Below are 25,065 nucleotides of genomic sequence, written 5' to 3'. Positions count from 1 at the left end.
GGAACAAGCAGTGGGCAAAAGAAGAGAATCCACACAAGAAATGAAGATGTCAGAAAACTAGTCAAGAATATACCACCAAGGGAACACCTCCACCTGTTTAAATAAGAAGTTACCCAAGTTGCAGGTGGATTGTATTCCACTTTTACTATAGCATAAATACTACTCACCTGCTGAAGAAACGGCTAGTAGTACAATGCTTAGAGGAGCCAGTTCACAAGAGTTTCCTGCCTTATAAAGGAATGTTTCCATACAATACTGTGGTTGAGTGCTCCCAGCTGGGCAGAAGGCATTAGAAGGACAAGCAAATGGGTTCACATCTGGGCTCTAAGGAATTGAAAATACAAAATAGGCAGCTTCATCACACAGGTAAGACTGTATTATTTGTTAAGCACTGACACTGCTCAGCATGGTACAGGACTATAAATAAACCAGGAGCAGTGGGAGCTGAAGCTGGGAGCCCCAGCACCCCGCCCCTAAAGCTGAGAGCTGCACTGGGAGACCCCCCGCCCATATGCAGCCCCTAGCTATCCCCTCCCTGTACCCTGAGCGGTTTTCAAACTTTTTGAACTGAGTCCCCCCTTTGAGTTATATTTTTTGGTTGCGTCCCCACAGAGCCCAGACAGGCTGAGTGACCGGCTGAGTGAGTCGGGGTGGAGGTGGCACTCCCTCCCTGGACCCTTAAATAGAAGTAAAACTGCCTATATCCAAGAGTCCACCCCAGCCGAGAACCCTGATTTACCCCTCCCTCCCCCACCGAGCCTTGATGTTTTTATAGCATCTTGAGGGGGGCCTCAGCAAGAAAAAGGTTGAGAACTCCTGCCTGAAATTTACAGCAAGTGAAGAGTGATAACTTCAGGTTGGTTAAATAGACTCAAGTCATGCATGAGTACACTCAGGATGGCACTATTACTTGTATGATTTAGAGCAACAGGTCTGTTACACAGCCTTGCCCATATTTCAAGTAACACAATGGGCCACTCTCCAGTCTTTAGTTTCCCACAAAACTCCCAGTGGAGGATCAGTGGAAGCTTCATGTATGGAACAAGGATAGGTACATGACTCTAGAGGTGGCTAACATTTGTGACTACTACTCTCTAACATGGTTGTGTTTACATTTTTTTTAAAGTGAAAAAGCTAAAAGAACCCTACAAAGGAAGGGGGATTGAATAAAGATGATGTTAATTGTAATAGATCAGCTACATTTGGTAAGACAGACCACTGCTGCGGCTTAGAGAGACTTACAGGACAGTAATAATTTTCTGGGCATTTGTCACAGCTCTCCTTGCCCCTTTGTACTTGGTATTCTCCTATATTGCAGATCTCACATTTGCTGTCACTGGCACCTTTATATGTACCTACAAATCAAAAAAAGCACAAAATGAGGGGTAGGACTAGATTATTGGGGCTTTTGGTATCAGTGCATGGTTGACCTATGCTTTAAAGGAGTGAGAGAGGAAAACTGCTGAAAACATTTAATGCACAAAGCAAAAATTGAGCTCTCAGTTGGTCTTTCTATGGTGATGGGCAGAGAAAACTAAAAGAGAACACATGGGCTTGGGGAAGAGGGAGGAAACCTGCATTTTTAAACTTGGCAAATAGAGTAAGTTTGAGTCATGAGTTCAGTAAAAAAAAAAAAAAAAAACAAAAAACAGGGAAGTACTATTCTGCATTTTCACATATTTCAAAACCAATGTTGAGAACAAGTTGCAACGTTCTACGCTGGATCCAAAGTTCAGAGGTGTTTGTCTATAATTGTGGTTTGAATCCATTTCTCCTATCCAACTGAAAGTTGATAGCTGTTTAAAAATTGTTAAATGATTAATTTTTTTTCATTTTCTGAATTTCAATGTTCATAAGAACTATGGGTCTTTAAAATTGTGGGACTGTATGTTTTCTGCATTTAATGTTTAATATATCTTGTGTATTTGAAAACACTACTTCACTATGGAACTTTCTGGTGATTTTTAGCCCTGCTACTGGGGCTGTAGCATAATGCCTTTATCATTGACGCATATGTGGCTTGGTGTCTATATAAGACAATATTGAATAGAGGCTAGAAATCACATTTTTCTCATTTTCCCCTTCATAAGCTGCTTGTTTATAGACTTAAGCCAGGTCTACAATGTGAGTACTGGCATAAGAATATTGGCATACTATCCCAGCAAAGCTCTTCTAGTGGATGGAGCACTTAGTGACTGTGCTTTTGCCCATATAGCTTAATTCATCCCCCCTGAGCAAAATAAATTATATAGGCAAAAGAACTGTATTAGGGGTTTTTTGCTGGCACAGCTATATCAGTCAGGGATTACCTCATCACACTCTGTGCCACTGCGTATGCACAGAATTCATGTCCCCCGCAGATTTCTTTTTCTCCACAAAATATAGATTCAGTTGGAGAGGTGCTACAATTACAACTTTTGCCTACCAAGGGCTGCTGTGATGCCAGAAGAGAGGGCAGCCAGCTAGTGGAGAGGGAGGGGAAAGAGGCTGCATTCCTCACAGTGCGGCCAGGTAAGGAGGCATGGGAGGGACAGAGCAGGGCACTTGAGGTTCTTGGGGGGGGGGGGAGTTACACTGGGGACAGACGGGCTCAGGAGCTAGTGGGGTGACAGCATTGAGACAGGGACTGAATGGGAAGGGGGCTGCAGGGCCACAAGAGGTAGGGAGGTTACAGAATGAGGATGGGGCATATGCCATATGAGGATGGGGCAGATGTGCCTGATGGAATGGAAAAGGCTAGGGGTCAGCCAGAGTCTGCATGTGAGAGGCTCCCCAACTCCATAATAATCCCCCTCCCCATCAAAAAAACAACTGTTCCATACTTCTCCCACCCACTCCCAACAACCCTCCAGGTTCACTCCTAGGATCCTTCCCTCTTCCTCAGCTCCTCCATTACCCAATTCCCTTAAGCCTTTGCACTGCTTCTGAGAGGGGCAGGAAATACATTTCTGTATTGTAGTTCAAATGAATTACTCAATGTTCTGTATTAATATGCCTAGTGGAAGTCCATTTGTCAAACAAACATTTCTTGAACTATTTTATTTTGGTCTGCATTGTTACAGACATACTTACTGACAGGTATTTTGAAATAAATTACCAAAATAATTGAAACTGGCACGATTATATTGTGTTGTTTTGACAAATAAAATATGCAGAATTTTAAAATACTGTGCAGAATTTTTAACTTTTTGACACAGAATTCCCGCAGGAGTAAGTAGAAGTGGTTTTGAGTCTGCTGTAACCAACCTAGGGTACTAGCGAACGAACCCATTGCTGAGCATGATTACCAGCCAAAATCCTGATGTACTGGTGCTGAAAAGTTTTCCTGCCAGCATGGTAGAAATAAAAGTTGCAAGAACTCTTCTGCATTAATGATGAAATGGTGTGTCCTGCAAACGCTAGCCCGTAAACCCATGTCAGCATTGTTGCTGAGAATAGGTGCCAGCTGCTGGCCAGTTTGCTAGTAGAGATCAGCCAAAACCATCTGCAAGTTTTATTCTCTAAATAAAGTTCATTGTCCTCAGCCAGAATATCATCTGCATTTCCCTTCTTTTAATTAATTACCTGGCAGACAAGGTGCACATTCTTCAGATGCTTCGCCAAGGGCCTCTTCTCCAGTGGGGCACATTGTACACTTGCTGCAGTTGGTAGTACTTTGGAGAGAAGAGGAGAGAGGAAAAGAAATCTACAAATATAGCTGAACTCTAGCTGAATCATCTGATACAGCATGTAAACTGTATGATGTTGAGCAAAAGCTGACTAGGTCTAAACTATTTGGATGTTAATGCTAGCTTTATTTCCCCTTCGGGCCTTAAATTAAGAGCTGAGGCCTTTGTCTATATTAGGGTTTTAGCCAGCTGTTTGGCTGCATTGGTACAAACTTCTAGTGCAGACCCCTGTAGCTGAGGTAAGCTACACCAATGCAAGTTGCAACTTACAATGGTGCAGCACATCTACAGTAGGGATTTGCATGCCAGTGGCTGGCACCCTAATGCAGACGAAGCCTAGGCCTAAAGGTACACATCAAAAGAAAACACAACAACGGGGAAGAGGAGAAAGAAAAGGGGAGTGGCCTTATGGGATGTGAAACCTTCACAGAATACTAATCAGTTCTGATAACTTCTCAGCAACCAAGCTCATCACAAATAGAGTTTATCACCAAATGCCCCAGTTTTCTTAAGGCCAGTATTTGCCAGCTCATTATTACTTATTTTTTTTCTCACCCTTCTTTCCCCCCTTGATAGTGAATTCTCAAGTTCCTCTCCATCCAAAATTATTCTCATGCCTTTGCACCGAGGAGTTTATCTGCTGCCCTCTTCACCTCTTTTGTTATCCAGGGAGTTTAATCATTAATGTAAAACCACATCTTGGACTGCAGTGTGACTGTCAACTGATGGGAGTTTCTAATTCTATTCACTTTTGTTGGCTGCTTGTCTGCCAAACAACAGCATAGTCTGGGTAGAAGGGGAATCCTGAACTGAAACCTCTCATGCAGCAGCTAAATATGTTACCATTGCACCATCACTGGGTCAGCCTCAGGGCACAACTGAAATGCATGTATAGGGTCACCATTCACTCGTCATCACTGACCCACTGAATTTTTAGGATCTTTTACCTTAAGTCAGTGTTCACTACAGTGTCAATTTCAGTTAAGGAGGAGAACAGAATATTGGAATATTTAAGAGACTCTCTCCAACAGCCAGATCCCCCTTATAACATTGCTCAGTAGGGAGATATTCATCGATCAGCCTGAAAAACAAAGATGCCTCCCTTTTTGCCAGTTGAATTCGTCTCTTGAATCATTTGCCAATAGTAAAAGAATCCTACCTCCCTTTCCCACACCCCTGAAAAATCATATATGCATTTCTTACTTGCAAAATGATCCATGTGAACAGGGCATGCAGAATGCTGAATTTTTCTGGAAGCTGAAATACCCTAAAGAAACAGAAAAGAGGAATATTCCCTGTAATGGCACCAGTCACTCAATTATCAAGGTTACAAAGAGTTAAGATGAGTCTCACCAATGACATGTAAACCTTGTTGTGTGTTCTCCTGACAGTGATTTGCGGGAGAAGGGTGTTTGAATTTTTTTTTTAAGGAGCCCTAAAACTAGGGGAGAATCATAATGACCTTGCAATACTAGTGTGACATCTAGGAGGCTCAGACACTCCACTTCAATCTAGTGCTATTGCCAAGATTTAAAACTCTGTCAGGAATGGCAAAGTGACATTTTGTGCCCCTGTGATGGGTAGACAGGCCCTGCAGAACTTCTGGTATTGCACAGAGTGCTCCATCCCCATTTTGCATTGAATCGAGTGAAGGTGAAAAAGGCTATTGACAAAAGTGCAGGTTTGGGTATAGGCTACCAGCAGTTGCTGTCCTACCTTCCCATACAAAAGCTATAGGGAGGGATGTTTTGCCTGGACTGAGGAAAGGCAACTGTTCTGACCCAGTCATCTGAAGTAGGAGGAACTTACTCTAATCGGGGTACATGAACACCTGGCCTCCCCTCCTGAAGAAAATCAAGAGGACCTGAAGAGAGAGAGAGAGAGAGAGAGAGAGAGACCCTACAGGAAGGTTATCACAGGCTAGTACAGGTGTGAGGGGGAGCATAAGATATTTTGTTATACACAAGAACAAGGTGATATGCATGGTTTGATGGCAATTTTCCCATCAAATTAGAAAAATATATTAGAACAGTCAAAAGAAATGGAATCCATAGTTCAGTTTTTTGGTCTGAAAAAACAATCCTGTTACTAAATGCTACTTTTTCTTTTAAGTAATCTGTTACTGTAACCAGTTATAAGAAAAATCTTGTACATTCTGGCATCACAGCACACCTTGGAAATGCATAAGAGTCAAAGCATACCTTTTCCACATGGTCTGCAAGCTGGTGCCCCGGACTCATTGGAATAAGAGCCAGGCTGACAGGGCAGGCATGCAACACTTTTCACTAAACTAAAAAGATAATTGAATCAAGTTAGTTCAGTTTTATGTATTTTTCATGAGGAAAAAAGCTTCAGTCAAATTTAAGCTACTTAAACGGAGGCTTCTGAGCTTGGCAGATCTATTTGTTTGCTTCTATCTGGTGCATCTCTAGGAAATACAGAAATAGTTTAAGGAGGATGAGGCAGTTCAGGGGGGAAAACCCAACTAGAACTAGCCTGAGCTTTAAACATTCAGTTAAGAAATGAAGTTCTCGATTGCATTAATACTAGAGATTGTTTATGCATTTCCTGCAGTGCGCTGCAAGCTTTACAGATAAGTTTTGGGAGGACAAGATTACAAAGTCCCATCCTCAAGGTAGTTGGGCCAAGATTTTAAAATGGGTGCCTGAAGTTAGGAGCCTAAGTCCACACTCAGGCTTGCAAGAGGCCTGATTTTCAAAGGTGCAGAATGCTCAGCATCTACCATTGATTTTTATGGGAGCTGCTGGGTATTCCACACCTTTGAACATCAGGTCACTTCAATAGAAGCCTCAACAAGGATTTAGTAGTCTAAGTTGAGGTATCCAGTTTTGAGAATCTTGGCCATACAGCCTAAATGAGACCTGAACAGGAGCTGGGGATGGCTTAGGAGAAGGGGTGCATATACTGGCTAATGCGTTTCTTATAGGCAGATCCAAATCATACCACTTTTCTAAATGAGGAATTTTCTTCTCAGTTTGATCCCTCCTCCATGACCCCTTAGGTATCTTTTCCCATCCCCTATTACAGAATGCAAGTTCCAAGGTGGCATTAGATCAAATATATCATGTTGTTACTGATTCTGAGGCCCGGTAGAATTCATTGCATACCTGGCTGGGGGAAAGAGGCACTGAATGCAGGCTCACATTGCAGTGGACTAGCAGCTAGCTCCAGCTGAGGTTTATATTAAAGGTAAAAATTAGGAGACAGATTCAATGGCAGAAGCATTTGTACTTGGAACTGTGATATCCTTATTAAGGCATCACTGGTAAGATTGAGAAACCTGGTAATCTCTTAATCTCTAACTCAGGAGTCCAATTGTGGCCATTGTAATAGCTTAATTGCAAGAATATAGCTTGACCTTTGATAAGGGACCAACCCCCTGCCTTAAATTAAAGTCACCAAGAGAACAAGTTACTGCGGAGCCCTCCACCATCCATGAGGGTTTCATAAACTGTGTTGAAGGAAGAAATAGCTGCTAAACCATAATCAGCTGAAGCTTTTGGCACCAGTGACAGGGCCTCTTATTAAAGTATGCTAATGCATTCTGCAGCTCTGAGGCTGCCTGTACACATTTGTATATGTCTAATGTGTGTAAATGGCCAATACATGCTTCCAATTGAAATATTTGCATACACATGATCAGTAAGTCACAACTCACCACGCACACGGGGAAAAGGTCTAATTTCTACAGGAGATATAAGATAAAGCAGATGAGCCCAGACAAATTACAACTGCAACCAAGTCAAGACTGCACTATACCACAGATCCCACTTGGCCTATGAAGTCTGGACAACCTGAGGACTGGTTTCTTGGACCAACACATGTATTTGTAGGCATTTTGATAGTCACGGTAGCACCTTGCAATGATTAATTTATTAAGCCTCACAGCACATAATTGAGCCAGTGACATACTTTCCCTTTTTACAGATAGGAAAACTAAGATGCAAAGATAGAGTTTACAAAACTCCTTTGAGCTACCCAGGAGGACGTTTGTGGAAGAGCTGGAGCAAAAAACCCACATCTCTTGGTTCCCAGCCTTAGCCCTGGTCTAAGTTTAGGTCGAATTTAGCAGCATTAGATTGATTTAACCCTGCACTCGTCCACATGACAAAGCCATTTTTGTTGACTTAAAGGGCTCTTAAAATCGATTTTTGTACTCCCCAACAAGGGGATTAGTGCTGAAATCGACATTGCCGGGTCGAATTTGGGGTAGCGTGGACGCAATTTGATGGTATTGGCCTCCGGGAGCTATCCCAGAGTGCTCCATTGTGACCGTTCTGGACAGCACTTTCAACTCAGATACACTAGCCAGGTACACAGGAAAAGCCCCGGGAACTTTTGAATTTCATTTCCTGTTTGGCCAGCATGGCGAGCTCATCAGCACAAGTGACCATGCAGTCCCAGAATCGCAAAAGAGCTCCAGATCTGATTGCTGTATAGTGCTATCAGAAATCCATGCTATCAGAAATCTGTTCCAAAAGACGAAATGCCAGAATATTTGCCAAAATCTCCAAGGACATGATGGACAGAGGCTATAAGAGGGACCCGCAGCAGTGCCGCATGAAAATTAAGGAGCTCAGACAAGCCTACCAAAAAACCAAAGAGGTAAATGGCCACTCTGGGTCAGAGTGCCAGACATGCTGCTTCTATGATGAGCTGCATGCAATTCTAGGGAGGACCTCTACTACTACCCCACCCCTGTCAGTGTACACCTGCAAGGGTGGAGTCTCACACAACAGGCATGAGGATTTTGGGGATGAGGAAGATGAGGAGAAAGAGGATAGTGCACAGCAGGCAAGTGGAGAAACCATTCTCCCCAACAGCCAGGAACCGTTTATCACCCTGGAACCAATACCCTCCCAAGGCAGGCTCCCAGACCAGGAAGCTGGAGAAGGCACCTCTGGTGAATGTACCTTTGTAAATATAATGCATGGTTTAAAAGCAAGCGTGTTTAATGATTAATTTGCCCTGAAGACTTGGGATGCATTCGCAACCAGTAAAGCCCCTCCTTTTAAATGGCCAACCCAACTGGTGCTTGGTATAGGAAAGGAGGCTGCTGCTGTTTGAAACCATTCCCACATGTTATGAAGGTTGAAGAAGCCGAAAGACTGTGGCTTACCATGGCTGCCTGCAAGCCGAATTCTGTTGCCTGGCCCTGTGTGTGTGATTTCTCACACCAAACCGGCAGGCCCTCAATATAAGAGGCAAAATGCGACCTTGTACCGAAAGCACGTGCTATGTAATGTTAACAGCTTGGTTCACCGTGAAAGAGTCTACCCATTGTTCTCTTAAATGTGTCTTTTTAAATACTACTCTCCCTTTTTTTCCCTCCCGCAGCTGCAAATGTTTCAACACTCCCGCTATCATCTCCGTCCCAAAGGCTAGCGCAGATAAGAAGGCAAAAAAATGCACTTGTGATGAAATGTTCTCTGAGCTAATGCAATCCTCCCACACTGAAAGAGCTCAGCAGAATGCATGGAGGCAAACAATGGCAGAGTCCAGGAAAGCAGAAAATGAATGCGAGGACAGGAGGGATGAGCAAGATGAGAGGTGGCGGCAGCGTGATGAGAGGAGTCAGGATGCAATGCTGAGGCTACTGGGGGATCAAACTGATATGCTCCGGCATCTGGTGGAGCTGCAGAAAAGGCAGCAGGAGCACAGACCTCCATTGCAGCCCCTGTGTAACCGCCCACCCTCCTCCCTGAGTTCCATACCCTCCTCACCCAGATGGCCAAGGATGTGGGGAGGGTTGGGGAGGCAGCCTCTGGGCACCCAACCACTCCACCCCAGAGGACTGCCCAAGCAACAGAAGGCTGGCATTCAATAAGTTTTGAAGTGCAGTGTGGCCTTGTCCTTCCCTCTTCCTCTCATCCACCACCCAACCCGGTGCTTCCCTTCTCCCCCATCCCTCCTGGGCTACCTTGGCAGTTATCCCCCTATTTGTGTGATGAATTAATAAAGAATGCATGATTTTGAAACAACAATGACTTTATTGCCTCTGCAAGTGGTGATCGAAGGTGGGGAGGGTGGTTGGCTTACAGGGAAGTAGAGTGAACCAAGGGGGCGGGATTTCATCAAGAAGAAACAAACAGAACTCTCACTCCGTAGCCTGGCCAGTCACAAAACTGGTTTTCAAAGCTTCTCTGATGCACAGCGTGCCCTTCTGTGCTCTTCTAATCGCCCTGGTGTCTGGCTGTGTGTAATCAGTGGCCAGGCGATTTGCCTCAACCTCCCACCCCACCATAAAAGTCTCCCCTTTACTCTCACAGATGTTGTGGAGCACACAGCAAGCAGCAATAACAATGGGAATACTGGTTTCGCTGAGGTCTAACTGAGTCAGTAAACTGCGCCAGCATGCTTTTAAATGCCTAAATGTACATTCTACCACCATTCTGCACTTGCTCAGCCTCTAGTTGAATAGCTCCTTACTACTGTCCAGGGTGCCTGTGTATGGCTTCATGAGCCATGGGGGCAAGGGATAGGCTGGGTCCCCAAGGATAACATTTCAACATCCCCAACGGTTATTTTCTGGTCTGGGAAGTAAGTCCCTTCCTGCAGCTGTTCAAACAGACCAGAGTTCCTGAAGATGCAAGCGTCATGTACCTTTCCCGAACATCCCACATTGATGTCGATGAAATGTCCCTTGTGATCCACCAGTGCTTGCAGCACCATTGGAAAAGTACCCCTTGCAGTTTATGTACTGGCTGCCAAGGTGGTCTGGTGCCAAGATAGGGATATATGTTCCGTCTATTGCCCCACCACAATTAGGGAATCCTATTGCAGCAAAGTCATCCACTATGACCTGCACATTTCCCAGAGTCACTACCTTTGATAGCAGCAGCTCAGTGATTGCGTTGGCTACTTGCATCACAGCAGCCCCCACAGTAGATTTGCCCACTCCAAATTGATTCCCGAACAACCGGTAGCTGTCTGGCCTTGCAAGCTTCCAGAGGACTATTGTCACTCGCTTCTGAACTGTGAAGGCTACTCTCATATTGGTATTCTTGCGCTTCAGGGCAGAGGAAAGCAAGTCACAAAGTTCCATGAAAGTGCCCTTACGCATGCGAAAGTTTCGCAGCCACTGGGACTCATCCCAGACCCGCAAGACTCTGCGGTCCCACCAGTCTGTGCTTGTTTCCTGGGCCCAGAATTGGTGTTCCATGGCATGAGCCTGCCCCATTGCCACCAGGATGGCCAAATTGCCAGGGCCTGTGCTTTGAGAGAAGTCTGTGTCCATGTCCTCATCACTCTAGTCACCACGCTGCTGTTGCTTCCTTACCTGCTTTTGCAGGTTCTGGTTCTGCACATACTGCAAGATAATGCATGAGGTGTTTACAATGCTCATAGCTGCCATGGTGATCTGAGCAGGCTCCATACTTACTGTGGTATGCCGTCTGCAGGAGAGTAAGAGAGCAGAGTTGCAGCGGAAGCAGTGGCTGACGATGGATGCCACAAGAATAGATATTTATAGAGAATGACGAGAGGACCTGCAAGGTGGATTCATGAGAGCAGAGTTGCAGTGGAAACGGTGAAGAACGACAGTTAGCATCATGCACATTTCCCAAGGAAGAACTCACCTACCCGAGAGCCCATGACAAACAACATGGAGAAATTCGCTATTGAGACAATAGCAGCAGAACAGAGTTGCGGTGGAAGCGGTGTATGACGATGGTTAGCAGCACTCAGGAGGACCAGAATGGATCCCCCAAGCTGTAGGAAAGCAGAATTGCGGAAGAAGCGGTGGATGATTATGGTTAGCAGACCTACTGCATCATCTGCTGCCAGCAGCACCTAGGACACAACAGCAGCGGTGTCGGTGAGCTGAGCTGAGTGGGCTGCACGCTTGCCATGGTATGGCATCTGCACTGAAAAAAGGTGCGAAACGATTGTTTGCCGTTGCTTTCACGGAGGGAGGGGGATGACTGATGACGTACCCAAAACCACCTGTGACAATGTTTTTGCCCCATCAGGCACTGGGAGCTTAACCCAGAATGCCAATGGGTGGCGGAGACTGTGGGAACTGTGGGATAGCTACCCACAGTGTACCGCTCCGTAAGTCGATGCTAGCCACAGTAGTGAGGATGCACTCTGCGGATTTAATGCGCTTAGTGTGGACATATGCAATCGACTATAAAATCTACTTCTATAATATCAACCTAATTTCATAGTGTAGACATACCCTTAGTTTTTGATTAAGTGAAATCTTACATTTTCTACTGTTGGGAAACTCCATTAATACTGCTCCTGCAGCCTAATGGGGGGCAGCAAAAGAGATCCTATTCCAGGAAATTACTATTAATCATGTTTATTTCTGTGGTGCCTAAGGGTGAACCAAGAACAAGGGCCAACCAAGAACAAGGGCCCATTGGGCTAGACACCTGTACAAATACAAAGTAGTAGACCCCATTGTAAGGAGAGAGAGAGAGAGAGAGAATACATAATCTGTGCCTAATTGAAAATATAATCCCAATCACAACTAGAGACTTACTTAGTGTAATATCCTTGTGGGCAAAGCAGACATGACCGTTGTCCAGCTAGCGGCTGATAGTGACCAACTGGACAGGATATGCAATCAGTAGGGTCTGCACAGGAGCCCTCTGAGCAGCAGAAACAACCCAATGTCTCTAAAGCAGAATAAACATTTTTTAAAAAATGACATTTGTATCCAAAGATAAAACACCAGTTTTTAAAGCACAGATCATTATCATGAATGTAGAAATATCTTTGTCTAAGTGGGCCTCAGACAAAATTATCAAAATTTTGTCCTCACATAACACTAGGGTGACCAGATGTCCTGACTTTATAGGAACAGTCCCAATTTTGGGGGCTTTTTCTTGTATACACACCTATTACTCTCCATCCCCAGCCCAATTTTTTACACTTGCTATCTGGTCACCCTACATAACACGGTAGGATAGAAAAGAAAAAAAATATTGAATTTAATATTAAAAATCAGATTTTAATAATCCCAGAGTACTTGAATCTGCTCAGATTGGCACAAGAACAATTGTTGAACAGAGAGTATGTTATAATCCCAGGTCTCAAATCTGTTGTCTCCATTGTGGAATCTTTATAGTTAACAAGGCTATTTTTAATTTGAGAGACCAGGAGGTTTTTCCTCACGCTCACTCTAAAAAATAATTTAAAAAAATTACTTTTGATCATTGATTAAGGTAAGTTTAGCAGGAAATAGAACTGAAGCAGAAACGCCAAAAGTAGAGAATTCTGCCTTAAGAAGAAACAGTCTTCTGAGCATGCAAAACTACATTACTATTCCCACATCATAAAAATTCTATCAGTCTTAACTCTACAAAACCAATTTAATCTACTTAGAATAATTATGTAGGATTTGCCATGCCAGCTCTTGGTTCATCAAATCTGTTATCCTTCCTCTGGCAGGAACCAGTGCCTGCTACTTTGCAACAGAACATGTGGGACAGGAAAGATTATAATAGACCCAATTGTGCGAAGTTGTATACGGTGGTGTTGGCAATTAGTTCTTGACCTCTGCAGGGATTGTCTCATGCCTCGAAGCATCAGAGCTGGTTATCCTACTCTTAGCATGCCCTGATGCATGTTTTATTATCGATCCAAACGTTATCCAGTCTGGTATTAAAAATAAAACTATGGTATTTATTTAACTGATCTCCTGCTCTAGTGAATTCCATAGGTTGACCACATGTGGTATGAAGGAGAATTTCCTTTTGGGTGATTTTTTCATTGTGGAACATGAATCCTTATTCTTAATACTTTAGGCATTAGCAGAGAGCAGGTATTCAGCATTGTGTAGAGATGGAGATGAGGTCCCCATCAACAGGCTGATTAGTGGAGACATTTGCCATCTGTTTCTGGGCTTTATATTCATTGGAGCTTTTTAATTCATTCTTATTGCCTAAAAAAGTGAGCTTAAAAATGGGAAAGAAAGCGCACACTCACCCTTAAAGGTGAACTGGAAAGGGGGGAAGGAAAGGGGGAAGCAGGTTGCCCTTTCTTGATTCTTTAAAGAGTATGAAGGGGGTCTGCAAAGGTTTATTTTTTTTGTTTGATAGTTTTTACTTTAGAAAATCAGAAATGTCAAGTCTCATTGCTGAGGGGCTTCCCATGTAACAGAGGTGGACTGGGAGCTCTCTCAGCACTTAATTGAAGGGGCAGGAATACTGAATCTTTAACGGCTGTTTCTTTCCGATTGTTTGGAGCAAATAGTTTGAAATTGTTTTTGTTCGTATCTACCATACTTAGAATCGCTTCCCCTCTCCAGTAGCTACATTTCACCGGCATTGTGTTTTTAGGTTGTAATCCTACCACTTCTTCAATCAACCACCGAGTCCTCCAGGTTAGACAGAGTGGACAAGGCCTGATGTTCTAATGTAAAAAATGAATAGGGGGAAAAATCTGAGCCCTTTTTTGTAGCATAAAAATAAAAAATCACACACCCAGTTTTTGTCCCTTTTGCAATCACCTAAATAGACAAAGTAAGAGAGCTGCAGCTGGGAGGGAAATCTTCTGAATCTTACCATTGCTGGGAAATGTTCCTGGTGAACAAGCTGTACACTCTGTCGTGTTCACTGCACTGCAGTTTGTGGATTCCATGGTGCTTACGAATGGAGTGGCTGATGGAACCCCAGCAGACGCTGTCACATTTGGAGCAGTAGACAGCATGCTGGTAGGTGTTGTGCCATTGGGGGTAGCTGATGTTACCCCAGCCAACTCTGTCACAGCTGATGTTAGTCCTAGAGAAACCTGAACAGTGGTCCCATTTGGAATAGTGGATAGGGTTGTGGCAGATGGCACCCCTGTAGTTTCCGTGGGGTTTGCAGTGGTTGACAGCATTTCAGCTGTTACTGTCACAGCTGTAGTTGATATCGTAGAGACCCTGACAGTGGTTGCATTTGGAGCAGCTGACAAAACACCAGCAGATATCAGTGGTGATCCCGTAGAGGCCTGGGCAGTGGTCATTTGTCCAACAACAATACCTAAGAAGGGAAAAAGTTGTTAGTGGCTCAGATAGTGTACTCCATGTGGGGAGACAACTCCGTGGAGACTCATTTATCTAGCAGTTAATCCAAATCCATTTGCTTTTTTGATGTTTGTTTGGAACCATTTTCTCCATTATGCTCAAGAAGTGATGCAGAGAGAAGCAAATTAGATAAAAGTATATACAATAATTAGTGGTCTCGAGAAGGTAACTCGGGTGCTTCTATTCTCCCCATCTTATAACACAAGGAGACCTTCAATTAAGTGACAAATTCAAAACTGATAACAGAAAATATTTTTCACAAAGTGCATAGGTAGACTGTGGAACTCATTGCCACAGGAAATTGTTGAGGCCAAGAATATAAAATCCAGAAAGTGATTGGATATTTATATGAATAACAAGAATATCCAAAATTGTAATAACAGGTATTGAAGGGTATATTGAACCTCATGTTTCAGGGCTCATGTCAATCTCTAAATCTCATCCTGATCTCTAATAGTTAATGGGAGGTGATTTATCCTCATCTGCCCACTGTGGGGTGTCTTACACCTTCCTCTAAAGCCCACTGTTGGAGACAGGTACTGAAATAGGTGGACTTGTGGTCTGGTCCATTCCATTTTATTCCCTATATTGTTCTTATCACAGGATATCTGAGTGCCTTCCACTAGTGCATTAAGGGATGTGCCTAACATCTGTAACTTATATGGTTCATTCTCTCTCATATCCCCTCCCCAGGGGGAGAATTGTGTGTCCAGCATAATGTTTTGTTTTGGTAGGGTTTTGTTTTGTTTTAATGTCCATGCTGCTTGGTGTTTACACTGGAGAAGGCAGGTCACAGAAGTGCATTTTGCACTTGGAGTTGAAGGTGATGAGGTTTGTGATGGACCTTAGTTCCTGGGGGAGTTCATTCCAGGCTTGGACTGGCCTCCTGAGAAAGCTGTGTCTCTTGCATAGATGAGGTTTACCTTTATACTAGAAAGTTCCATAGTACCTAAGGAGCGAAATTGTCAACCACAATCTTCATCATGGTGCTTTAGGTGATCTTTTTAGATATCCCAGACCTGGTCATTGAGTACTCTGAAGATAAGGCCCAAAACCTTCAGATTTGATTTAATATTCTCAGGGAGGCCGGTTTAAAGAGAGTGGAGAACAGGTTTGATGTGCTTGCAGTAGCCCATTTTGCTGAGCAGATGAACTGCAATGTTCTGTACTTTATTGGAGTCTCCTAAGGGCTGGTGACTTCTTAGCAAGCCATATTGTATTGCTGTAGTCCCAAGGAGGGGTGACAAAGATGATCAGTTCATTGTCTGCCAGGGTGGGATGGAGAGTCCTATCCAACCAGAGATGATAGAAAGCATTACTTATAGATGCTGCTGTGTGAAAGTCAGTGAGGAACCCAAGAGCACTCCTAAATTATGGACTGAACTACTAACCAATCGTAAATATGTGCTTGAACTAAAGGAGACCTCCCCATGGCATGAAACTCTTCAAAGTGTTTTTCCCTGCCCACCACTTTAGCAATTCCTATTTTCCTAGAAATGGGATGAGTCTCATACTGGATACTGTGGAAGTATCTGCAGGCGATCCACAGTATCTGGGGCAGAACGAATGGCACCCTCAACATTGTATTTGAATTGCAGGAGCTGTTCATTGGAGGATGATCCATTTTAAAAAATATAATCTACAATTCTGCATGCAGAAAGTCTCCTTTTTACTCACTGGGTCACCTTTAGAGCATCATAATTCTGAACTATATCACCATCTGTACAATGTTTGGATCAGCATCTGAAAGGTTCTATTCTGTAAGGTTCCTAATGCTTTTGCTTTTACACTGCATAGCTTTGTGTGTTTGGAGAGGTGGATTCCTCAGAATCTTGCACGAATGATTGCAGTTCAGATTGCTTTGCTGTTACATGTAATAGGTTAAAATATGTCTGCTTGCTAAAAGTGAAATCTACAAGCCTTTGACCTGGGAGTAGCCATTTTGGCCCTGCTACCCATCCTTGAAGGGGAGAAAGACCCATTAAACTAAAAAGCAAAGAGAGTAGCAAGATTATTTTAAATTTAGCAACATAATGATTAAGGCATTTCAAAAAACAGCAACAGCTGTCACATCAGTGTTGAAGGAGGGAGTGCAATAGATCAGGAAGTTGGCATGGGGATTTTTTAGGTACTTTTTACAGTAACTAACTCCTGGTGCTGAAATTGTGTGAACTGATACCTCGCAGAAGTAAAACACAATTGTGAGACTAATAGATTTCTTTGTTCCCACCTCCTCAACACCTTAACCCAAGAATCATCATTGTTACATCAGTGTCTAGAAGCTGGATCAGGCATAGATACAAAATGTCCAAAAACTGCTCACAAGTTATTGAGCTGGTGTTAAGAGAAATTAAACATAAACAAAATTCTTGTCATAAACTGCTGGGAATTTCAATTTGAATAAGTGGACAGATCTTGACAGTAGATCATATCCAGTACCAAGATATTGTTGAAGTGTGTCGTACAAAAATAACTTCTTAATTTTCAGAATAAGCCAGTGATTCACAAACCGTAATTTTACTTATTGAATTTTCCTCTGCTTACCCTGATGTTTACCCACCTCGTCGTAATCAGCACCCATTTCGGAGGCTCCAGCATAAAGGGAGCGTGTGGAACTTAAATGTAAATTGCAGGGGAAAGGACGAGTTTAAACAACATTTAAGAACTGCTGCAATATTCAACTTCAAGGAAGTGAATGGATCAGTTTGCATCAGAGGCATAAGCTATGGAAATAACAGGACATGTAGGCTGCATGGTCTAGTGGGGATGCAAGTCAGAAGACCAGGATTACACTTTTAGCTCTGCCACTCACCTGCTGTGTGGGACGTGGCAAGACACTTCACCTCTCTGAGCTTCTTTTCCCCTCCACCCTTTTTCTGTCTTGCCTATTTAGATGGTGATTTTTTTCTCTCTGACTATGTGTTTGTACAGTATGTGGCATAATGGGGCTGCAATCAGCTGGCACTGCTGGGGCTACTGTAACGCAAACAACACCATCCTCATGGGAATTCAGCTGGTTTGTAACCTAAAGACATTTGAGAAATCCGAATAAAATACAGAATTTAATTTCTACAACAGAATCATGCAATTGAACAAATGGGTCCATTGACAGTTAACCTTTAAGAACTCTGGCCTTTTAGTCATATGAAAACTGTTAAGGAAACTCTTCTGTGCTTTATAGAGGTTAGAGTTACACTGACACTAACTTCTTTGTTGGTTTGGAATCTGAGATCTACAATTTAAAAATATTTAAGCCAAGGAGTACCTAACATCTTGACCATTCTCCATGCGTGCTCCTTATTGATTGTTGCTTGTCTAGTCTGTTAAGATTGTAAGCTCTTAATGGCATGTTTTCCTAGGAGCATATTCAGTGCTTAGCACATTTGGGGTGCTATGCAATAAAAGTTTCTGTAGCCAATTAGATTGTAGTGTAACCAAGACCATTCAGGCTTTCTCAGTGCTGATCCGTTTTTTCCTATTAACTTTATATTAAATTTTTAAAATTTATATACAGAAATAAAAAACTGTAGGTAAACTTCTCATAATACATACACTTTTTATAATAGATTAACCATTTGCTACTTTACCTTAGCTATATTTGAAACATTTAATTATATAAAATATTAATGTAATCATATATATGTATGTATAGCAAATGTAATCAAAATATAAATCAATTATTTGTATTACACAATTTACAAACAACACAATTTGTTTATAAAACTCCAGCTGGTTAAAGTAAAATTATAAAATAAGATAAAGAATAGAAGCAAAGTTCAGAGGAGGGGTATACAGACGGGGGGGGGGAAGAAAGGGGGACCATGCATTTAATAGGATCATTCAGATACTTCTAGGAAAGCATCTCACATCTCTGAGAATTTTTCTTGGGTATTTCTGTTACAGTATACAGTTCTTTCCAAGGTGGCCAAGCTTACGATGTCTATGCTCCAGTCTTCAATTGTTGGTCTTTTTTTTGGATTTCCAGTTTTGTGATACTAGGCTTTTAGCGATTATTAGTGCTCTGATGAGCCAAAGCTTTTCAGATTTATTCAACTTCTAATTAACACCCATTAGTTTTAAGATTATATGTTTCTCTTGTAACACGATTTTATTTGATAGGAAGAAAATTATCTCTGCAATTAAGTTCTGCCCAAAACTTAAGGGTATCGGAGCATTCCCAGAGCATATGGGTTAAGTTAGCACATGTTTTGAATAGTCGGCCAGGGATCCATGCATCATCCATATGATTTTCTGCTGGATTAATCTTAAACGGAGGTCGAAGGAACAGTTTGGAGAACTGGCTAAAATATGTTTCCATTGGTTATCAGACAATAATTGGCCTAATTCCTCCTCCCATTGGTATTTTTAGGGAATCAGTGTTTAATTCAAATTTGCTAGCCAAGTGTTGCCATAGGTCGTGGCAGCCTGAGTAATATTTGGAGAAGTGAAAGCAGTTCAGGTAGTCAGGGGTAGCGCAGGCAATGGGGCCAAACAGATGGGAGACACCATGTTTCAGATGGATATATTGCCACTCCTCCTTAATCTCCAGCTTGAATCTTTCTTTTAATATTGTAAAAGGGAGGAAGGTGTCATTTCCAGTAAGTCACTTTCCCAATACAATCTGGCCAAATGATGGGGTTTTACAGAATTTTGAGATATCCCAGATCGAGGCCTTGATACATAAAAAGGGGTGATTTTTAAGTTTAGTCGACAGTGGACACCAAGTATATTTGGCTGCCACAATAGTTGGTGATTGCTCTTTAGGGAATCAGTAATAATCCCAGGGCAGCACATTGGAAAGGGGTAAAGGAGCAACCAATTCTGCTTCCAGATGGAGTCAATCCAGGCCTCTACAGCATGAGGGAATGAGCCACTGTGCTGTTTGGCTGAGAACTATTGCCTGATGGTAAAGTTCAAAGTTGAGAAATCTGAAACCACCTGTTTTGACAGAGAGCTGTAATGTCTGTAAGGAAAGCTTGGGTTTGTTACCAGCACCACACAAGGAGGACTGAACATGGTGTTAATTTTGGTAAAATAAAAGTGAGGAATATGGATAAGGAGGGGATTCAGAATAAAAAGGATCCTGGGAAGGGCATTCATTGTGATTGTTTATTGGTCCCCAAAGGCAGAGAGTTGGTGCCTGCCATCTATTGAAATTGTTTGATAATGGCATGATTAATGCAACTAGGTTAACCTTGACTACATCTCTAATTTCCTTAGGGAACAGGATGCCAAGATATCTGAGGTTTGTCTGTTGCCATCAAAATGTCCCTTTAGGAGAGTCACTTCCAACTAGATCCAATGAGATCTTCATTGCTTCTGACTTATCCCAATTTATCTTGTAGCCAGAGAATTTGCCCAAGTTATCTAATGGTTGTAGGATATTTGGAATGGATTGATCTGGATTTTTAATCCAGATAACTAGGAGGATGTCATCTGCATAGGGAAGGATTTTTGTCTCTTGAGACCCTGATTTGATCCCTTGAATCCCTTGGTGTTCCCTAATTAGTATTGCAAGTGGTTCTAATGCTAGATTGAACAGGGGACGGGGGTGGGAGCATCCCTGTCTGATTCCCTGAAACCAATCAAGGATGGGGTTTGTGAATATTGTGCTATTTGTTAGGATACAAAAGTTGTGTTTGGAATATAACAGCTTTATCCATGAAATAAAGGATTTATCCAGGGTAAGAACAGACATTGCCAGTTCACTCTGTGAAAAGATATAATGATTGTGTGTCCGAGCGTGTGTGTTTGCTTGCTGAGGAAGTATCCGAGCGTGTGTTTGCTGGGAGGGCAGGGAGAGAGCCTGAGTGAGTGTCTGATTGGCTGCTAGCCTGCAGGGGGCGGGCATTAGGGTGTCTGTGTGTTTGCGTCAGGGAAGCCTGGCTGTTTGAAAATAGCCAGAGCCTCGCGAACCAGCTGAGCGGCAGCGGAGCAGCGGGGACAGCAGAGCAGCTCACAGCAGGAGTTTGCCTGGGAGTTCGCCTGGAGTGAGCCCAGTGAGGCTTACATCTTGCCAACGTCTCTGAGGAAGCTCATAGTAGGTAGGTGATATGGAAGGGGGGGGTTCAGCTGTTGTGACCTGCACTGGATGTGCCATGTTTGTCTTTCTTCCACAGGACAGAAGCGACTTTGTCTGTACAAAGTGCAAGCTGGTCTCCATATTGGAAGAGAAGATTGAAGGTCTGGAGCAACAGGTAACGACCCTGCGTTGTATACGAGAGACTGAGGATTTTCTGGACCAAACTCAGGATAGCCTTCTAGGGGCACAAAGCTCTAAAGATATAGAGCAGGTTGCACAGAGGAGCCAAGAGGCCAGTGAAGAAGCTTGGCAACATGTGACCTCCAGAAGAGGTAAGCGGAATGTCCGGGTTCCAGTAACACAGACACAGGTAACTAACCGCTTTCATGTTCTCTCCACAGGTACCAATGCGGAGAGTGGACCAGATGATATGTCTGGGGGGAGAAAGCAGAAGGAGACTCCGCTGGTTGGGAGGCATGAGATGCGATGTCCTGAGGTTGGGGGTTCCACGACCACCACTCCCAAGAGGAGAAGGCGGGTGGTGGTGGTCGGGGACTCTCTCCTCCGGGGGACTGAGTCATCTATCTGCCGCCCTGACCGGGAAAACCGAGAAGTCTGCTGCTTGCCAGGGGCTAAGATTCGTGATGTGACGGAGAGACTGCCGAGACTCATCAAGCCCTCGGATCGCTACCCCTTCCTGCTTCTCCACGTGGGCACCAATGATACTGCCAAGAATGACCTTGAGCGGATCACTGCGGACTACGTGGCTCTGGGAAGAAGGATAAAGGAGTTGGAGGCGCAAGTGGTGTTCTCGTCCATCCTCCCCGTGGAAGGAAAAGGCCTGGGTAGGGACCGTCGAATCGTGGAGGTCAACGAATGGCTACGCAGGTGGTGTCGGAGAGAAGGCTTTGGATTCTTTGACCATGGGATGGTGTTCCATGAAGGAGGAGTGCTGGGCAGAGACGGGCTCCATCTTACGAAGAGAGGGAAGAACATCTTTGCCAGCAGGCTGGCTAACCTAGTGAGGAGGGCTTTAAACTAGGTTCACCGGGGGAAGGAGACCAAAGCCCTGAGGTAAGTGGGAAAGCGGGATACCGGGAGGAAGCACAGGCAGGAATGTCTGTGAGGGGAGGGCTCCTGCCTCATACTGGGAATGAGGGGCGATCAACAGGTTATCTCAAGTGCTTATATACAAATGCACAAAGCCTTGGAAACAAGCAGGGAGAACTGGAGGTCCTGGTGATGTCAAGGAATTATGACGTGATTGGAATAACAGAGACTTGGTGGGATAACTCACATGACTGGAGTACAGTCATGGATGGTTATAAACTGTTCAGGAAGGACAGGCAGGGCAGAAAAGGTGGGGGAGTAGCACTGTATGTAAGGGAGCAGTATGACTGCTCAGAGCTCCGGTACGAAACTGTGGAAAAACCTGAGTGTCTCTGGATTAAGTTTAGAAGCGTGTGCAACAAGAGTGATGTCATGGTGGGAGTCTGCTATAGACCACCGGACCAGGGGGATGAGGTGGATGAGGCTTTCTTCCGGCAACTCACGGAAGCTACTAGATCGCATGCCCTGATTCTCATGGGTGACTTTAATTTTCCTGATATCTGCTGGGAGAGCAATACAGCGGTGCATAGACAATCCAGGAAGTTTTTGGAAAGCGTAGGGGACAATTTCCTGGTGCAAGTGCTAGGGGAGCCAACTAGGGGGAGCGCTTTTCTTGACCTGCTGCTCACAAACCGGGTAGAATTAGTGGGGGAAGCAAAAGTGGATGGGAATCTGGGAGGCAGTGACCATGAGTTGGTTGAGTTCAGGATCCTGACGCAGGGAAGAAAGGTAAGCAGCAGGATACGGACCCTGGACTTCAGGAAAGCAGACTTTGACTCCCTCAGGGAACAGATGGCCAGGATCCCCTGGGGGACTAACATGAAAGGGAAGGGAGTCCAGGAGAGCTGGCTGTATTTCAAGGAATCCCTGTTGAGGTTACAGGGACAAACCATCCCGATGAGTCGAAAGAATAGTAAATATGGCAGGCGACCAGCTTGGCTTAATGGTGAAATCCTAGCGGATCTTAAACATAAAAAAGAAGCTTACAAGAAGTGGAAGGTTGGACATATGACCAGGGAAGAGTATAAAAATATTGCTCGGGCATGTAGGAAAGATATCAGGAGGGCCAAATCGCACCTGGAGCTGCAGCTAGCAAGAGATGTCAAGAGTAACAAGAAGGGTTTCTTCAGGTATGTTGGCAACAAGAAGAAAGCCAAGGAAAGTGTGGGCCCCTTACTGAATGAGGGAGGCAAGCTAGTGACAGAGGATGTGGAAAAAGCTAATGTACTCAATGCTTTTTTTGCCTCTGTTTTCACTAACAAGGTCAGCTCCCAGACTGCTGTGCTGGGCATCACAAAATGGGGAAGAGATGGCCAGCCCTCTGTAGAGATAGAGGTGGTTAGGGACTATTTAGAAAAGCTGGACGTGCACAAGTCCATGGGGCCGGACGAATTGCATCCGAGAGTGCTGAGGGAATTGGCGGCTGTGATTGCAGAGCCCTTGGCCATTATCTTTGAAAACTCGTGGCGAACGGGGGAAGTCCCGGATGACTGGAAAAAGGCTAATGTAGTGCCCATCTTTAAAAAAGGGAAGAAGGAGGATCCTGGGAACTACAGGCCGGTCAGCCTCACCTCAGTCCCTGGAAAAATCATGGAGCAGGTCCTCAAAGAATCAATCCTGAAGCACTTAGAGGAGAGGAAAGTGATCAGGAACAGTCAGCATGGATTCACCAAGGGAAGGTCATGCCTGACTAATCTAATCGCCTTTTATGATGAGATTACTGGTTCTGTGGATGAAGGGAAAGCAGTGGATGTATTGTTTCTTGACTTTAGCAAAGCTTTTGACACGGTCTCCCACAGCATTCTTGTCAGCAAGTTAAGGAAGTATGGGCTGGATGAATGCACTATAAGGTGGGTAGAAAGCTGGCTAGATTGTCGGGCTCAACGGGTAGTGATCAATGGCTCCATGTCTAGTTGGCAGCCGGTGTCAAGTGGAGTGCCCCAGGGGTCGGTCCTGGGGCCCGTTTTGTTCAATATCTTCATAAATGATCTGGAGGATGGTGTGGATTGCACTCTCAGCAAATTTGCGGATGATACTAAACTGGGAGGAGTGGTAGATACGCTGGAGGGGAGGGATAGGATACAGAAGGACCTAGACAAATTGGAAGATTGGGCCAAAAGAAATCTAATGAGGTTCAATAAGGATAAGTGCAGGGTCCTGCACTTAGGATGGAAGAATCCAATGCACCGCTACAGACTAGGGACCGAATGGCTCGGCAGCAGTTCTGCGGAAAAGGACCTAGGGGTGACAGTGGACGAGAAGCTGGATATGAGTCAGCAGTGTGCCCTTGTTGCCAAGAAGGCCAATGGCATTTTGGGATGTATAAGTAGGGGCATAGCGAGCAGATCGAGGGACGTGATCGTTCCCCTCTATTCGACACTGGTGAGGCCTCATCTGGAGTACTGTGTCCAGTTTTGGGCCCCACACTACAAGAAGGATGTGGATAAATTGGAAAGAGTACAGCGAAGGGCAACAAAAATGATTAGGGGTCTAGAGCACATGACTTATGAGGAGAGGCTGAGGGAGCTGGGATTGTTTAGTCTGCAGAAGAGAAGAATGAGGGGGGATTTGATAGCTGCTTTCAACTACCTGAAAGGGGGTTTCAAAGAGGATGGCTCTAGACTGTTCTCAATGGTAGCAGATGACAGAACGAGGAGTAATGGTCTCAAGTTGCAATGGGGGAGGTTTAGATTGGATATTAGGAAAAACTTTTTCACTAAGAGGGTGGTGAAACACTGGAATGCGTTACCTAGGGAGGTGGTAGAATCTCCTTCCTTAGAGGTTTTTAAGGTCAGGCTTGACAAAGCCCTGGCTAGGATGATTTAACTGGGACTTGGTCCTGCTTTGAGCAGGGGGTTGGACTAGATGACCTTCTGGGGTCCCTTCCAACCCTGATATTCTATGATTCTATGATTGCATGGAGATTTCTAGAGTGTTGAATGCCATAACATCAATCAACTAACGTGTGTTATCTGAACCATGCATATTTTATTAAATCCCATTCCATAAGGGTGAACCATATCACTCATTTTTTCAAATCTCTTAGCCAATATTTGTAAAAATATTTTTATATCAGTATTGATTAAAGAGATGGGTCTATAGCTATTACACTTTTGTGCATCCTTACCAGATTTATGTATTACAGCAATTAGGGTTCCTCTCAGAGTAGGAGATAACATACCTTTCTTGAAGGCATCTTCATAAATGTGTTAGAGCTTAGAGGCCAG

At 44.0% G+C, this 25,065-nt stretch overlaps 1 protein-coding gene across 1 annotated transcript in view; it reads right to left on the bottom strand.

Annotated features, from left to right (window-relative positions):
- The window catches only part of LOC119855042 (furin-like protease 2), a 31,188-nt gene that overhangs the window by 3,732 nt on the left and 2,391 nt on the right, over window positions 1-25,065 (bottom strand). Inside the window, exons 2-8 of the mRNA XM_038400417.2 lie at window positions 14,204-14,662; window positions 12,178-12,313; window positions 5,870-5,958; window positions 4,872-4,935; window positions 3,565-3,653; window positions 1,243-1,355; window positions 168-324 (exon numbers count right to left, since the gene is read on the bottom strand). Coding sequence (XP_038256345.1) covers window positions 168-324; window positions 1,243-1,355; window positions 3,565-3,653; window positions 4,872-4,935; window positions 5,870-5,958; window positions 12,178-12,313; window positions 14,204-14,662 — 1,107 coding nt within the window. The remainder of the gene's footprint in view (window positions 1-167; window positions 325-1,242; window positions 1,356-3,564; window positions 3,654-4,871; window positions 4,936-5,869; window positions 5,959-12,177; window positions 12,314-14,203; window positions 14,663-25,065) is intronic.

This window comes from Dermochelys coriacea, chromosome 4 (genome assembly GCF_009764565.3).
Source record: "Dermochelys coriacea isolate rDerCor1 chromosome 4, rDerCor1.pri.v4, whole genome shotgun sequence".
In the NCBI taxonomy this organism is placed as follows: Eukaryota; Metazoa; Chordata; order Testudines; family Dermochelyidae; genus Dermochelys; species Dermochelys coriacea.
The sequence above is the reverse complement of the archived record's forward strand: the minus strand, read 5'-3'. Positions and strand labels throughout refer to the sequence as shown.